The sequence below is a fragment of the Pelodiscus sinensis genome, chromosome 3 (genome assembly GCF_052426305.1).
Source record: "Pelodiscus sinensis isolate ZL-2025 chromosome 3, ASM5242630v1, whole genome shotgun sequence".
Taxonomy (NCBI): domain Eukaryota; kingdom Metazoa; phylum Chordata; order Testudines; family Trionychidae; genus Pelodiscus; species Pelodiscus sinensis.
In genome coordinates this window covers 62,059,304-62,073,172 of record NC_143054.1, presented here as the reverse complement: position 1 = coordinate 62,073,172, position 13,869 = coordinate 62,059,304, and the positions used below count along the sequence as shown (strand labels likewise).

The following is a 13,869-nucleotide window of genomic DNA, read 5'->3' as shown; positions in this document are numbered from 1 at the left end:
CTTTTCCCAAAGATATTTAACAAGTATTTTTCTAAATTGAATCACATGTGCATGTGTATATGCATGTTTCTAATCTCTCTGTGTCCTTCTGTATTATGAGAAATCAACATGTAGTATAATTAAAGAAACATTTACCTCAGAAAGTAAAGTTAATGCATGGACACTATAAACTGAAGGAGTTATATTTGAGGTTTCCAGAGCTGGATACAACATATCTAAATGAAAAAGTGACAGCAAGAGTGAATTAATTTTGGAAACTATATTAATATCTTAAAAACAAACACAAATATTTTAATGTAAATGTAGTAAAAGACATGGAGATTGACTTTTTGTTTCACTGTGTATATTAGATTCAGTATAGCACTGAAGCTCATATAGCAAAGGTCTAACATTATGAAATCTGTTATTTAATAACATGAAGGGAATCAATAAACTAATTCAATATTTTATTTTGAATAACAGTAAAATAAACTACCTTCAACGTCCGATTCCAAGTTGTTTCCATCAACCATTATCTTAGGGGAAGGTTTGACCTCTAGGTTGCGTCTTAGCCAAGTAGTCTGTTCCAAGGAAGAACCAGCAATTGCACCTATGGCATCCACTATTTTGTGAGTTATATCCTGACAGAAAGCAAGAAGTAAATGTGTAAAGAATCTCATGTAAATGAGTAAATTTGCACTCTTGAGATGTGTCTGCACAGACACTCATCAGTTCAGTGTCAGGGGAGGAGGAGTTATAGAATGAGATATCATAGGGTTCTGTTCTGGATTCATTTCTGTTCAACATCAGCAACGAGGACTATTCCTTGGGAGGATGAGATGAACAGATCTTGGCCAACTGATTAATCACATTGGTAGATGGTATGGAGTTGAAAGGTAGCACAAAACACCTCAGAAGATAAAAGTGAAATGCAAAATAATTCTGAGAATTTAAAGAGTTAGTCTAAAATCAGTGAAATGAAACACTTATATGATTAGAGGTTTTTTCATGAATAGGAAATGGAAGGCTGTATGAGTCTGATTGCACCATTAATTTTCACATCTTCATTTAAAAAAGCACACACAAATAAGGTTTGCTCAACAGTCATCCCTGTGTCTGAGGAAATTAAGCGTGTTATGTTCATTCAGAGAATCTTTTTTTGGCTAATAAACTATTTTTTCCTTTTAATCTGAAGCACTTTTAATCTGAACACTCTGTTGAAATATAAAGGCCTCAATATATAATATGAAAAATTATTTCATAATCCTGGATTACTTTTTCCAACGATACCATCTATCACAAATAGGTCAAAGAACACGTGACCTCTGCTGGACTATCTACTGTCTAGTGTTTAGTGTCACAAAGAGTGTACATTCAAAATGAAAGCATTCATAATAGCAACATTTTTAAATGATCACAGGTGAAGTAAAATATGAGTCATATGCTTTTCATATATAGCATACAAGTGTGCTTAAAAACTTGTATAATAGACTCTCATCTAAGCAACATGTCTTTTCACCTAACATCAAAGAATAACTTATTCTACCACAGACATGAATTAACTCATGAGCTTGCAAGTTGCTTCAGGAAACTGATTTCAGATGGTAAAATCAGCATGAGTGTTGCAGTACAATTCATCTTTACAGTCAACATCTTAGGCAATCTAATCAGGAGTTAAGCAGATTTGGAATTATAAGAGAAACACAAAAAAGTAGTCAAGTGTTCGAGCTCAAGAAAAATCACTTAAGGTTCATTTTAGACTCAGAAAGCACATGCATATCTGGCCCACAGAGTAGGTGACTACTTATATGTGAAAGTACTATAAAGAAGTGTCTGGGGGGTTATAAGAGATCATCACAAATGGAACATGTGTCCAAACTGCAGTGCTGTTACAAAAAATACTAATCCAAGTTGTATGAACAGAAGTTTCTGAAGTACAAGCAGCAAGGTAATTAATCTTCTTTGTTTAGTGCTATTTGGCTTCAGTTTGAGTACTGCATTCAGTGTTAGATTTCAATTTAAAAAAATAATTTTCTTATTTAAATTTTAAAAAAGGAATGAAGGTCAGAAAGCTCAGAGGACAGCTACAGAAGTGATAAATGTGGGGTAAATAAGAACTGAGATATAAAAGTAAGAAAACTAGGCAACAGTCACTCCACAGAGGGGAGAAATATTAACAACAAAAACACAACAAATAGCAATTGATTTAAGTTACAGTAAGGAAATTTTAAATTAAACGTTAACAAAAATATAACAACGCTAAGAATAGAAAAAACTGCCAAAATAAATAAAAAAGCCATTATAACAAGATTAGTTGTTTTAAATACTTTTAAATGTACAGGAAAGATCAGATATGCTGTGCTTTCTGCAGCTAAGCCTTTAATGTAGAACAGAAAATGTATACAAAAGCATTTTTACCTGAAGATCTCTTTGATCTTTCTTATTTTCCAGACTTGGGTTTTTCATAATAAACTCATTTAGAACACTAAAAAAAAAAAATATATTAAATGAATATTGATCATAATCTTAAAATAAAATACTGCATTATTTTAGAATAACAGGCAAAATTCCATGACACATTCACATGCACAGCACACATTAAATGAAACTTTAGCTACTTCCCTTTAGTTTGCCAAAATTCCAAACGATTCATTTCCAAATATCTGGGGACAGAGCTGGCACCCTTGGGAATGTACAAGGAAAAGGGGGGCCCTGAAGGTAGGGAGGACGGGGGGGAAGGCTCCTCCAGTGGTGCAGTGGATAAGGTATTGTATAATTAATAGCTTCAAACAGAGGTAACACTGTAATACATCCAAATATCTCCATGGAGATGTTTATGGACTAATTATTTTGTGACTATTTGGCTTAATACTTTACTATAGTATTACAGGTTAACCCTCTAAAATCCGGGACACAGGTTAACCCTCTAAAATCTGGTCCAGCAACATCTGTGGTCCAGCAGAATGATGGATATTGCTGGACCAGAGAGCTCCGACTGGCCAGGTTCAGAAGCGCAGCCCGGGCTGGCAGTGGGGAGCCCAGACCCAGAGGGACAGCATGGGGAAGAGCACAGCCCTGGCCAGGGCTAGCAGCAAGGACTGCAGTCCCAGTAAGGGCTGGAGGTAGCAGGGCCGGTGGCAGGGACTGCAGCTCTGGTTGGGGCTGTTGCTGTGGCAAGCACAGCTTCAGATAGGGCTGGTGCAGTGCAGGCGAACAGTCTTGGCTAGGGCTAGTGGCAGAAAACTCAGCCCTGGCTGGGGCTGGAGTCAGCTGGGCGCATGGCCCGGACAAGCACCATGGCAGGGGCACAGCCCCTCCCAGAGCTGGCACAGTGGGGGACGCAGCCCTGGCCAGGACTGGCATGGTGTGGGGCAGGAGGCAGCAGCAGGTGGTAGGGAGCATAGTCCCCACTCGGAAGCAAAGCCTACGGCTGGGTAGGGAGCCTTGACCTTCCCTCATCCGGCAAACTCCATTGTTCAGGACCACTCAGGTCCCGAGGGTGCCGGACAAGGCGGGAGGTCCAACCTGTACTGCAATTTACAGAGAATGTTGTTTAGTGCTTAACGCAAATTCAGCATTTTATTTCTGAAGTTCAACATATTGTTTCTGGGTTGGTTATTAATCTATTTCACATGAGGGGAAAATATAACACACAAAGCAAATAATCATAAAAGTGACTTTATAAGTAAATTTATACTTTTAAAACTACTATTTAGAGGTCTTGGTAGCTGAGGATAATAATAATGAGGTATGGAGTTTGATATATCTAGGTCTCTTATTTAAATTTGATGACAGTTGAAAATGACAATCATTCTCATCTAATAGCTCTTTGGTGTCCTATAAAAAATGTGTTTGTAGACTTCATATACCAGCTTCACAAGCATTCAAAATTAATTCACAGTTTGCAGTGTCATTGAGAGAAGATGGATGAAGATGGAGATAATGATACACTCATACCAGAGTGATTCTTCCAGAAAAAAAAAAGAGTAATATAAGAATCAATATTTGTATGTGATCAACCTTTTTCCAAGTAAGATACTGCATTCAAGATAAATTGTTGTCAAGAAGGTCTCTAGGAAATGGGAATTTTTCTCCAGTCAAAACTCTAAGTAACTAAATCAAGATTTTACACACTCACCCATCATATAATTTTACATTTATGGGATCACAACTATGTTGGAAATTGTAAGTATAACTGCTTACCCAAGTATGAGAAACTGCCCTGGTGCTGGAAGACTGAGTTGTACAGACTCCTTCAGAAGAAGCAACAGTGTTGCCCAGCTGTCTACTAAGCTGGACACTGGAATCCTGCAAGGTAATGACAGAGTTAAAGTGATAAAATTATGTAAATTATGACAGAGATCTCAAATTTTCTATTCTGCCTTCTCTTCTGTCTGACCATGTCAACTTTAATGCCAAGCAAAAGCACTGTTCATGCAGGAGATCAAAATTAGGTCCTGTCTCTCCTACTTGGTTCACAGATTAATAGCAAGTAGAGGTTTTATGGCAATAATGACCAGACTTTGGAAGTAAGGAGAAGAACATTTTATTCAATGGAATGGCACTGATGAGATTTTGAGGGGTCTGAGCCCAGTCTTCCTGAGCTGCAGAAAGGCTTGATGTGGGTCTTCTCAGTTAGAAAAAAGAATGAAAGATAAAGGGGAAACTGAGGAACCCAGAAGATTACCTTTTCATCTATAATATAAATAAACACAAAAACAGCTAAATCTAAAATCTGGATCCTCAAAACCTCCACTCTGCCGCTCCTTTACCCTGTAGGTGCTTAAATTCCACCAGTGTTTCTGTTGGTGGGCATGCACAAAGCCATTTAACTCTCACATCATGCCTAAATCTCAACAAAATCCACAAACTTATGTATTCTTCTGCCTATCTCACCTAGGGGCCCGAGCTGGTAGCTATTCTCAGAGCATGGCTGCCAGATCAGAACCCATTCAAAACACAAAGAAGTGGTAATTGTGTGCTTATGCCCACTCACCTCATAGTTAGAACACTCATCCAGGATCAAATCTCCTTCTGCTTGAACCCGTGTCTCCTACCCCATGTCTCCATAGGGAATGCCCTATCCACTGGGATATAGATACTGTTGGGCAGGTCTCTCAATCTATGCTGAAACTATTCCACTTTTTATAAATAATTAGACATTCATTAGAACATGGACTAGAACACGCGTCTCTCAGGTAAGTGCCATTCCTACAGTGCTATAGAATAACCTCACACTCTCTCTAGTCCAATGAATATTTATTCATTTACACAAAATGGCACAGCTCCAATGGGAGAGATTGGAGAGATTGAAAGAATACCCTATAACCCAATAATAAGTGCACTCACTGGGGAGGTAGGATATCCAGTTTCAAGTTCTTATTCCACAACAGGCAGAGAAGGAATTTGAACTCAAATTCCCATGTCCTGTGTGAATGCGAGTATCGCTAAGCTACTGAAAACAAGGTGTATGGGAGTGGCACTTCACTCTTCCCACCCCTCCATTTTCTGCAAGAAGGATTGACCTGGCCTAAAAGTGCCTAACTCTAGGAGAAGGTTTGTAATGCCTGGTCATCTGTAGGCGGATTTGTACCTGGGACCTCTAGAGTGATGGCCAGATCTATACTACTCAAAAAAGTCAAGTTAAGATACACAAGTCCAGTAAAAGAATAGCATAGCTGGAGTCAATGTTTCTTAGGTCAAAAATCTATGGCATCCTCACTGTGATAGGTCAACGGGAGAAATTCTCCCATAGACTTCCCTTGTCATGGGTGCCATCCATGGTGGATTTGACATGGGTGCCATCCCTGCCAGACTCACTAAATTGAAGCCCAGGAGATCCATCTCAAAGTAAGCATCAATCTCAGGGAAAGTGAAGACAAGAGCCTTAGTGTATGAGTCTCTACCTCATGAGTCAAAAGCCAGCTGGTCATTTAAGACTGTAGAACAGACTCATTATTCTCTCTGTAATTGGTCTCAGTGCCACTAGATAGGGCAGTACAGCACACCCAGAAGGTGTGTGGGTTACAGGTTCATGGCTATAAATCCCCAAGGAGTCTCCCATTATGGGCCTAATTCATTTCGAGGACTAGAGCTTAGGCTCCACCTCTGTCCTCAGTATTTTCTAATGGCTAGCTTAGGCAGCTTCCCTCATTTTGCTGGTTTTTATTCTTAGGTGCCTAATTCTTGTCATGCCATTGTCTAGGGAGACTAAGCACCTAGCTCAGGACTACAGATTCTACTAAGTGTCAGTGAGCCTAGAAGCTCAGCACTACAATGTTAAATCTAAGTGGATATAGCTCAGATTACAAATGGAGAAAACTATTTTCTGCTCATGTAACCTTTTAGTCTGTTGTAGTAAATCAAAGGGAGGCAGCTTTCTGCTAAGAATCTGAAATGCCCAGATTCAATTTTAGTTACAAACTGATGGATGATACAGAAAGAAAACAATAATGTACAGCCTCATTGTCTTACCTTTGAATATAAGCATAGAAAAACTGCAACATGCAGACTTCTAATGACAGATGCTTCTAGAAAGACAAGATATCAGTATAATCAGAAAGAAACTGACTTTTGTATTTTTATTTACCTCAACAAAAACAATGGGTATTGAACTTACTACCAGGTTTCAAAACAGTAGATAGCTTGAAGTCAAATTAAATGGCAATGCATTCTGAGGAGTGTCTGAGTGCCATACGTGGGCAGCCAAAATCTTAGCTCTGTAAAATCTAATGTTACTCTGAAGTGCTCCCTTCTATACCTCCCACACTAGTTGAATCATGGAGCATCATCGACAGGGTCCAGGGTGAGGGACCAGAGATCATGTCTAGTCCTCCCTCAGCTGGACGGATAGTCACTATGATACCAGGCATTTCAAAAGGAGGAACAAAGGCGAAAAGAATGGGGCTTCCAGGGGCATCCCATTCTGAAAAGTATCTTAGTACCCATGAAAAAAAGAGTCACACCTGAGTAATCCTCCTAGGTAGGTATTCAAAACAGTAAATTTAAATAAGTATATGATACTGTACAAGTGGCAAAACTACTTTGTTAACATGAACTTACTTATTTTTGAAATATGAAGCACGGTGAGTTAAACTAGCTTCAGCCTTGAAATGCTGTCATTCTAGTACCTTTCATTAAGTATATTTTAAAAATGAGAGAAATGGTTTTCTACACTCAATAGGACTAAGAAGATATTACCAGAAACAGATTTTAGTAGAGGATAGCTGTTAACCACGTACAGCATATTAGTACCATGTTCCTTCAAAACAATTTGAGTACCTGTACAATTTATCACCTCTAAAATACCACCAAATGAACTAGTAATAACTGTGATTTTCCTACCTTGTCCTTGGCTATGGCTGGAGGCTGCTTTAAAACTTCTTTTACTGTTTGTATAACAGTCTCTGTTCTCATAACACTGATAGAGCGAACTAACTCTACCAGTAGAAGCTGTTCTTCACTGGCTGTCGGAATAACCTGGAAAAGACCAACATGTCCTATAGATTTCTTTTACACTTAATAGTGTTGTTAAATGCAGAAGAAGTTGATGAGAATAGTTTTCCTAAGTAAAGGACATGAGACACTAAGAATACACAAAAAAAAAAATATATATATTGATTGTCACTTTTCTCTGAAGTCCCTATTTTAAATATTACAATAATGTTTTTTAAAAAAATTCTATTCTCAAATGTTAACAATTTTATTCTATTCTAAAATAAATGTGTGGTTATTTGATTATGCAAACACAATAAATGCATAATGTTTCATTTGACCCCCTAAATCTTGGCCTGATATTTTAAAGTAGGTTCTTAGGACAGCTAGAAGAAATCCCGTGAATCAGATTACAATATATTCAAGTAACCTAGACAAATAGCTACATACGCACACCTTTGTTCTAGATGTGGTTTTGTTTTGTTTCCTTTCATTCCAAACAAATGCAATAGCTGCCATAAAATGAACGCCATGATTCATCGATATTGGACCCAACAATTCAAGAATCTGCTGCCTCAAATTCTGAAACACAGAAACAGAATGTGTACATATTGAAACAAGCATTCCCACATTATACTCTAGCTCACTGGCATACCAAACTGCAAAATTTCTGAGAATGAAATATTTGGGCAGCACTTCTTTTCTTGCAAATACCAGTACTTGTTTTTGAAACCCCCCTCCTCCAGAAGCGCAGCAAGTTACAGCGCTGTAAAGCATCAGTGTGAACCAGGCTACAGCACTGGGAGCCATGCTCCCAGTGCTCTTAGCGACTCCACTCATGAAAGTGGTTTATGCAGAGCACTGGGAGAGCCCTCTCTCAGGCTATGTCTACACTGCCTTTCCCCTTTCCTCCCCCCCGCCTCAAAATATGCAAATCACCCTCCCATTTGAATATCTTCTGCTGATCTTTTTTGTGGAAGAGGTTTTGCTGATAAAAAGCCCCATGTAGATGGGGCCATTTGTCAGATCCTCCCCGGCAAGATCCCTTATTTCTCAAAAAATGAGGTTTACAGAATCTTGCAAAAAAGGTTTTTTTTTCCTGACAAATGGCCCCGTCTACATGAGGCTTTTTATTGGCAAAACCTCTTCCACAAAAAGGATCAGGAGATGATATGCAAATGACAGCACGATTTGCATGTCTTCTGCTGAAAAAATCCCAGCAGTGTAGACATAGCCCCAGTGCTTGTACCATGACTACACATTGAGCTTAAAGCGCTGCCATAGCAGAACTGTCTTAGCTGCACTTTAAATTTTTAAACGTAGACAAAGCCTTAGTTTGACGAAGGTTATCATGCAAAACTTTTGTTGTTCTGACCTTTGTTGATCCAAGATTAATAGTGGTAACAGATGCAGCTGCTGCAGCAGTTGTTTTCTCTGAAGAATCTACCTGGTGCAGTATGCTCCACAGCAAAGTTACAGATGACATGATCATATGAAGGATAGACAGGATTCCACTGCGTGCCTCAAATAAGTGTTTCTGATCTATGTTAACCAAAAGCTAGAGGTATTATAAAAAACAACCCAGCATTAAATATTTACATATCAGAATCAGCAAAACAATGTAAATTAAGAAGTAACAATGTACATCTAAACATTTTACACTATGATTTTAGGATGATCATCATCTACATAGTCTTCTTTTTTAAGATGGTTTACCCTGCTTGTTCTGAATAATATAAAGAAAATGAAAATCAGTATTTTTAAAATGTCTTTTCAATTCGTCTGGAATGACATATCTATTAATATAAATTTGCATTTTTGCAGCAACAGGGAGCATGTCCTTTTAATAGTGTATGCTTAAATATCTTCAAATAATAAAGCAGCATCTTTAACTTCGATTATACAATGAATTGAGCTCTTGAAATTCAAAAAGTCTTGAGTTTTCAGAATATATAAGGATTTACCTAAACAATTTATATTATGATTAAAATACACGTAGAGATTTTAGTTTGGTCAAAACTAAACTGTGTATCTTCCATGTTCAGTTATCTCCATTTACAGCTTTATTGCTAAGCACAATATAAGAAATTCAGTGTTACTCTTGGGAAATATGACACTGGCATATTGGGTAGAGCTGTATGTCTGTTAAAGCACAGGTTCCCCACCTAAACCCACAGAAATCTGCTGATGTAGCTAGTGCTAACACAAAATCTTGACATCTAGTGGTATTTCCGACAGTATAGATTTATCAAAAGTATTGGGAAATGTCCTCAATCCAGGACCACAGTGCTTACAGTGACACTTTCCAAATAATTCAACAAGCAGATCCAGCCCAGCATGATCCTTCACAAGACATACAAAGCAACAGTTTATATTTATCAATGGGGTATACAGATAACGTGGTAGGGGATCTATTAAATATGCTACAGATTAGCCTGGGGCATATTCTGAAACCTCAGAGGTATTTTTTTCATTATCGCCTAAATTCTTTGTGAATGCTTTTGCAAGTGACTAACATTCTTCAGAATAAGTGCTATAATGAATACCATGACAACATTATATACATGCAAAGATAGGTAATAAGTATTTTGATGCTGACTACTGAAAAGGGTTGGGGAAAGGGATAGAAAATATATTTAAATAAAGCTAAATAGTTAGCAAGAAAAAGTAGTCTATTAGGTTTGGGGCCAAATGCCCAACATATCAACTGTGCACCCAGCAGCAGCTACAAAAATATTGTCAGAGCCAAAAGACAAGCTGCTAATATATAAAGCTTCAAGCTAGCAAGAAGAGGCACAAGAATGAACATTTGGAAAGAAAGTTATGTTTCTAAAGAGGGTAGGTCCAGAGTTTGCTAGGCAGAGAGAACCCAACCATATCCAGGGACAGGCAGGTATGGCACCAATGAAAAGTTCCACAATTGAGCTTGGCTGCTGGAGTTAACACTTTAGAATACTGAAGCATCCCTGATCTTGTGCAGCAACACAGACTCCAAGAACAAGGCTTTGTGACAAATGAATCCTTGGAGAATGCATATAAGTGGAAATTTTGATGGTCTGTGTATTTAAGGAGGCATAAAATATGTTATCAATGAATATTATTTTCTTCTATAAGAATGCTCTGAATAATTATTACCCAAAAAATGTTCATTATGATTTAAACATATCCAATATTTTCCCCACAAGGCCCTCAAACTTAAAGTCAGAGTAAATGCAATATTACAAGCATCCTAAATGTAGACTATACACTCTGAACAAATATGACAGAAGAAGCCTCTAAGATGCTTGACTAGGTTTACCTGATGATACTGTGTAGACGGATCAAGTAGGCAGTAATGAATTATTGTTGTGATGCCTTCTAACAGAGTAAGAATCATATCTGGTGGAGTAATTGATGCCATCCAAAGTGGCCTAAAATGCAACATTGAGTTTGTTGTGAATTTGTTCCACACAGCAAAACAAACATTTAAATATTTGGTCAAAATTATAAAAAGAAAAAAGTATACATGCCTGTTATCAGATAATCCTGTTTCATATTTATACTGCTGAATTAAATTATCCAAATTCCTACAAAGCTGGAGGGTCACAGAAACTACCACTCTCTGTAGAACTTTCCCCATATAAGGCAGAGTAGAAATGATTAAGCCAATCCACTGGGGGTGCATTTTACAGGCACAGTGTTGGTGTAAAGCTCGTATTACTGCACAGAGAAACATGCCTTGAGAGGTTATTGGTTGGGAGTGTAAATACTGAAGAGAAGTCATTGGTTGCTGAGGACTGATGTGCTCCAATTCAGTTATGACAAATTCAAAGCCTGTTTCGTTCTCCTCAGGCACGGTCATTACTCTATGCTCTAAGACAATTAGCCTTTGAAGCACTTTTAAGAGCTGTGACTGTAGAGTACTGCCACTGTCGAATTCATCTTCAGAAAAGTTGATAAGGCTGTCTTCAGAGAAACCTTCTTCAATAACAATTATGTTTTTACCAGTTACCTTTTCACTGTGCCACTTCTGTGCACTAAAGATAGAAGATAGTAAACAGTGTAGGATCACTTTCTGAACTTTGCATTTAGATAACATGTCTGAAATAAAGCTGGGAAAGCCCTTTGCAGAACTTTCTATTATTTTTGCCAATTCAGCAAAGAGGAGTGTCAAAATTTCAATGCTCATCATCTGCATATTGCGGTTTCCTATTAGATCTTGTGGGGTTACTTTTACATGAGTTGGATAGTGGCTCCGCATATAATATAAACAGAGAGATATAAGAATTTCTATGTACATAGAACTCCTAAAGTTATGGTTAGAGTCCACTGGAATGTGACTATAGAAATCTTTGCCCATAACAGATATTCGATGCCTGGCTAAAAGATTCTGAAGCAAGGACAACTGAGGAGTGTATACATTGTTTACACTGGTAGTTGAGATGGCATTTACAAAAGCAGAAGGATTTGTTTTCAAAATTGCTTTGATTGCAGAAAAAGCATATAATGTCCTTGAGGAGTCATATAACTGGAGGTAAAGTAACACATGTTGATATAATGGATGTATGTTAAAACTAGGAGATTTTCGTATTCCTGGAGACCCCACATCACTCTCTATTTCTGAAATTTCTCCCTCTCCACAACTGTACCAATTCTCTAAATCGAGACCATCACTAAAGAAAATACTGGTTTGTTTAAGTTTTTCTGTTTGTGCTTTTTTCTTGTCTTCATCTTTCTTTTTCGCTATTTTCACTTTAGGCTTTGCTCCTGGTTGCTTGCCAGCTTCTTTTACAATAGTTTCTTTTTCTGACATTTTTTCTGGTAGTTTTCCTTTTAGGCTGAACTGAATATTACTGTAACTTCTTTGTCCAGATTTTGCTTCTGTTGAACTGGGGGCCTGAGGGCTTACTCCAATATAAGGTGACGAGTTGTTTCTGGATATTTCATCCGTTAGTCTTTCAAGTCCAATCTCAATTGAAGTAGATAATTGAGAACTGTCATTACCAAACAAACTGTTGTGGCTGCTTTGAACATTATGATCTTCACTTTTAGAAAACTCCTCTGAGTGATCTAAAGTACTGAATTTAGATGATGCATCATCAGGGTGCAGATCATGTTTAACTGATTCAATCTCCTCTCCAAGACCACTTACTACCTTGCATATCAAGTCAATAATCACCTGCTGCACAACATCGTCAGGTGAATCTTCTCTCAATGTCTGAGAACTATTCTGAGCACTGAGGCTTTCTGCCTCCACCTCATAGCTCAGGTTGTCTCCTGCAGATGACTGTGAACAGCCAGAGTCAGAACTCTGGAGTATTTCTATCTGATGGTCGGGAAGGTCAAAATCAGACACAACCAAAGGAATAGTCTCACTGCTAGTACTTAACAAAGAAAGTCTGTCACTTAAAGGGTTGACTGTGAGGCTGAAATTCTCCATTTCATCCATGATAAGTTGTTTTTCATTGTTTTCTTTAGGTAGAATGTGTTGTTCTTGGTTTACAGGCATGTGAGAAAATGCTTAAAAAAGAAATCACAAAAATAGTTATGGCATATGAATAGATTTATTTGAGAAATAAGCAGAAACAATTAAAATTATATTTAAATACAAGTATTATACGTCAACCTTTCATCCAGAAAGACTGTAAAGTAACTTAAATGATCATTTAATAAGTGTACAACCCAGAGCTTCAACCATCAAGTCAGTGATTAATAGGATAGCTTCAACCACTTCTAAAATGGCAAAGGATGACTATTTAACAGCACAAAGCAAATTTAAACGTTTGGTCTTTAGAGAGAGACAGAGGTCTCCTCCACTGATACAAGTTACTGCTAGGAAGCCTGAAACCTCAAGAGGGTGGCATAGAGGCTGAAGGTAAATGGTTTTTAACCCTGAAACTGATATACAAGAGAAAATTTGTATTAACTGTACTCCAAATATTTGGCATGCTGTAGATTTGAACCAACAGAGAAGTTTTCACTGACTAAAATTTTTTTGGAAAAAGAATATAATCATTACCAGGGTCCTAAATGGTGGCAGTTCTGGAAATTATTTAATATGCAAATCACAACATAGCTTTTCTTTTGACATCTGTTTCAAAATGGATAAAAATACATAAAAATTATATATACTTAAATTAATAAAATATTAATTATTAAGGAATTTGGGAGTGGGTTAAATTCTACTTACCATCACCACAGCTAAATTTTTGCATGAAGTGCTTTTCAGTTTCTTTTTCAGGGCAACCAGGAGACTTATTCCAATAGCGCTCAGCTTGAACTCGTTGCACAGAAACTCGCTGTGTTTTTGGATGAAGTAGCAGCAGAAGCAAAGGTTCAAGAACCCTTGCAATGTCATGTCTTTGTAGTACTTGGTTTAACCATGCTTGTCCCACTGACCAGGTAGAACCATCTAAACTATTAAGACTGTCCAGCATGATGAACAAAGACCTGGGGGGGGGGGAAAAACCAGGAATA

At 37.7% G+C, this 13,869-nt stretch overlaps 1 protein-coding gene across 4 annotated transcripts in view; it reads right to left on the bottom strand.

Moving 5' to 3' along the window:
• DOP1A (DOP1 leucine zipper like protein A) overlaps nucleotides 1-13,869 on the bottom strand; it is a 110,759-nt gene that overhangs the window by 21,914 nt on the left and 74,976 nt on the right. For all 4 annotated transcript variants that reach the window (XR_012902590.2, XM_014569949.4, XM_075923817.2 and 1 more), the window contains 11 exons: nucleotides 13,583-13,842; nucleotides 10,923-12,912; nucleotides 10,712-10,823; nucleotides 8,789-8,971; nucleotides 7,870-7,995; nucleotides 7,324-7,458; nucleotides 6,454-6,509; nucleotides 4,183-4,287; nucleotides 2,398-2,464; nucleotides 476-620; nucleotides 136-215 (listed from right to left, as the gene is read on the bottom strand). Coding sequence is in view for 3 of the 4 variants with exons in the window: in XM_014569949.4 (XP_014425435.3) it covers nucleotides 136-215; nucleotides 476-620; nucleotides 2,398-2,464; nucleotides 4,183-4,287; nucleotides 6,454-6,509; nucleotides 7,324-7,458; nucleotides 7,870-7,995; nucleotides 8,789-8,971; nucleotides 10,712-10,823; nucleotides 10,923-12,912; nucleotides 13,583-13,842 (3,259 nt within the window). In the remaining variant the exon portion in view is untranslated. The remainder of the gene's footprint in view (nucleotides 1-135; nucleotides 216-475; nucleotides 621-2,397; nucleotides 2,465-4,182; nucleotides 4,288-6,453; nucleotides 6,510-7,323; nucleotides 7,459-7,869; nucleotides 7,996-8,788; nucleotides 8,972-10,711; nucleotides 10,824-10,922; nucleotides 12,913-13,582; nucleotides 13,843-13,869) is intronic.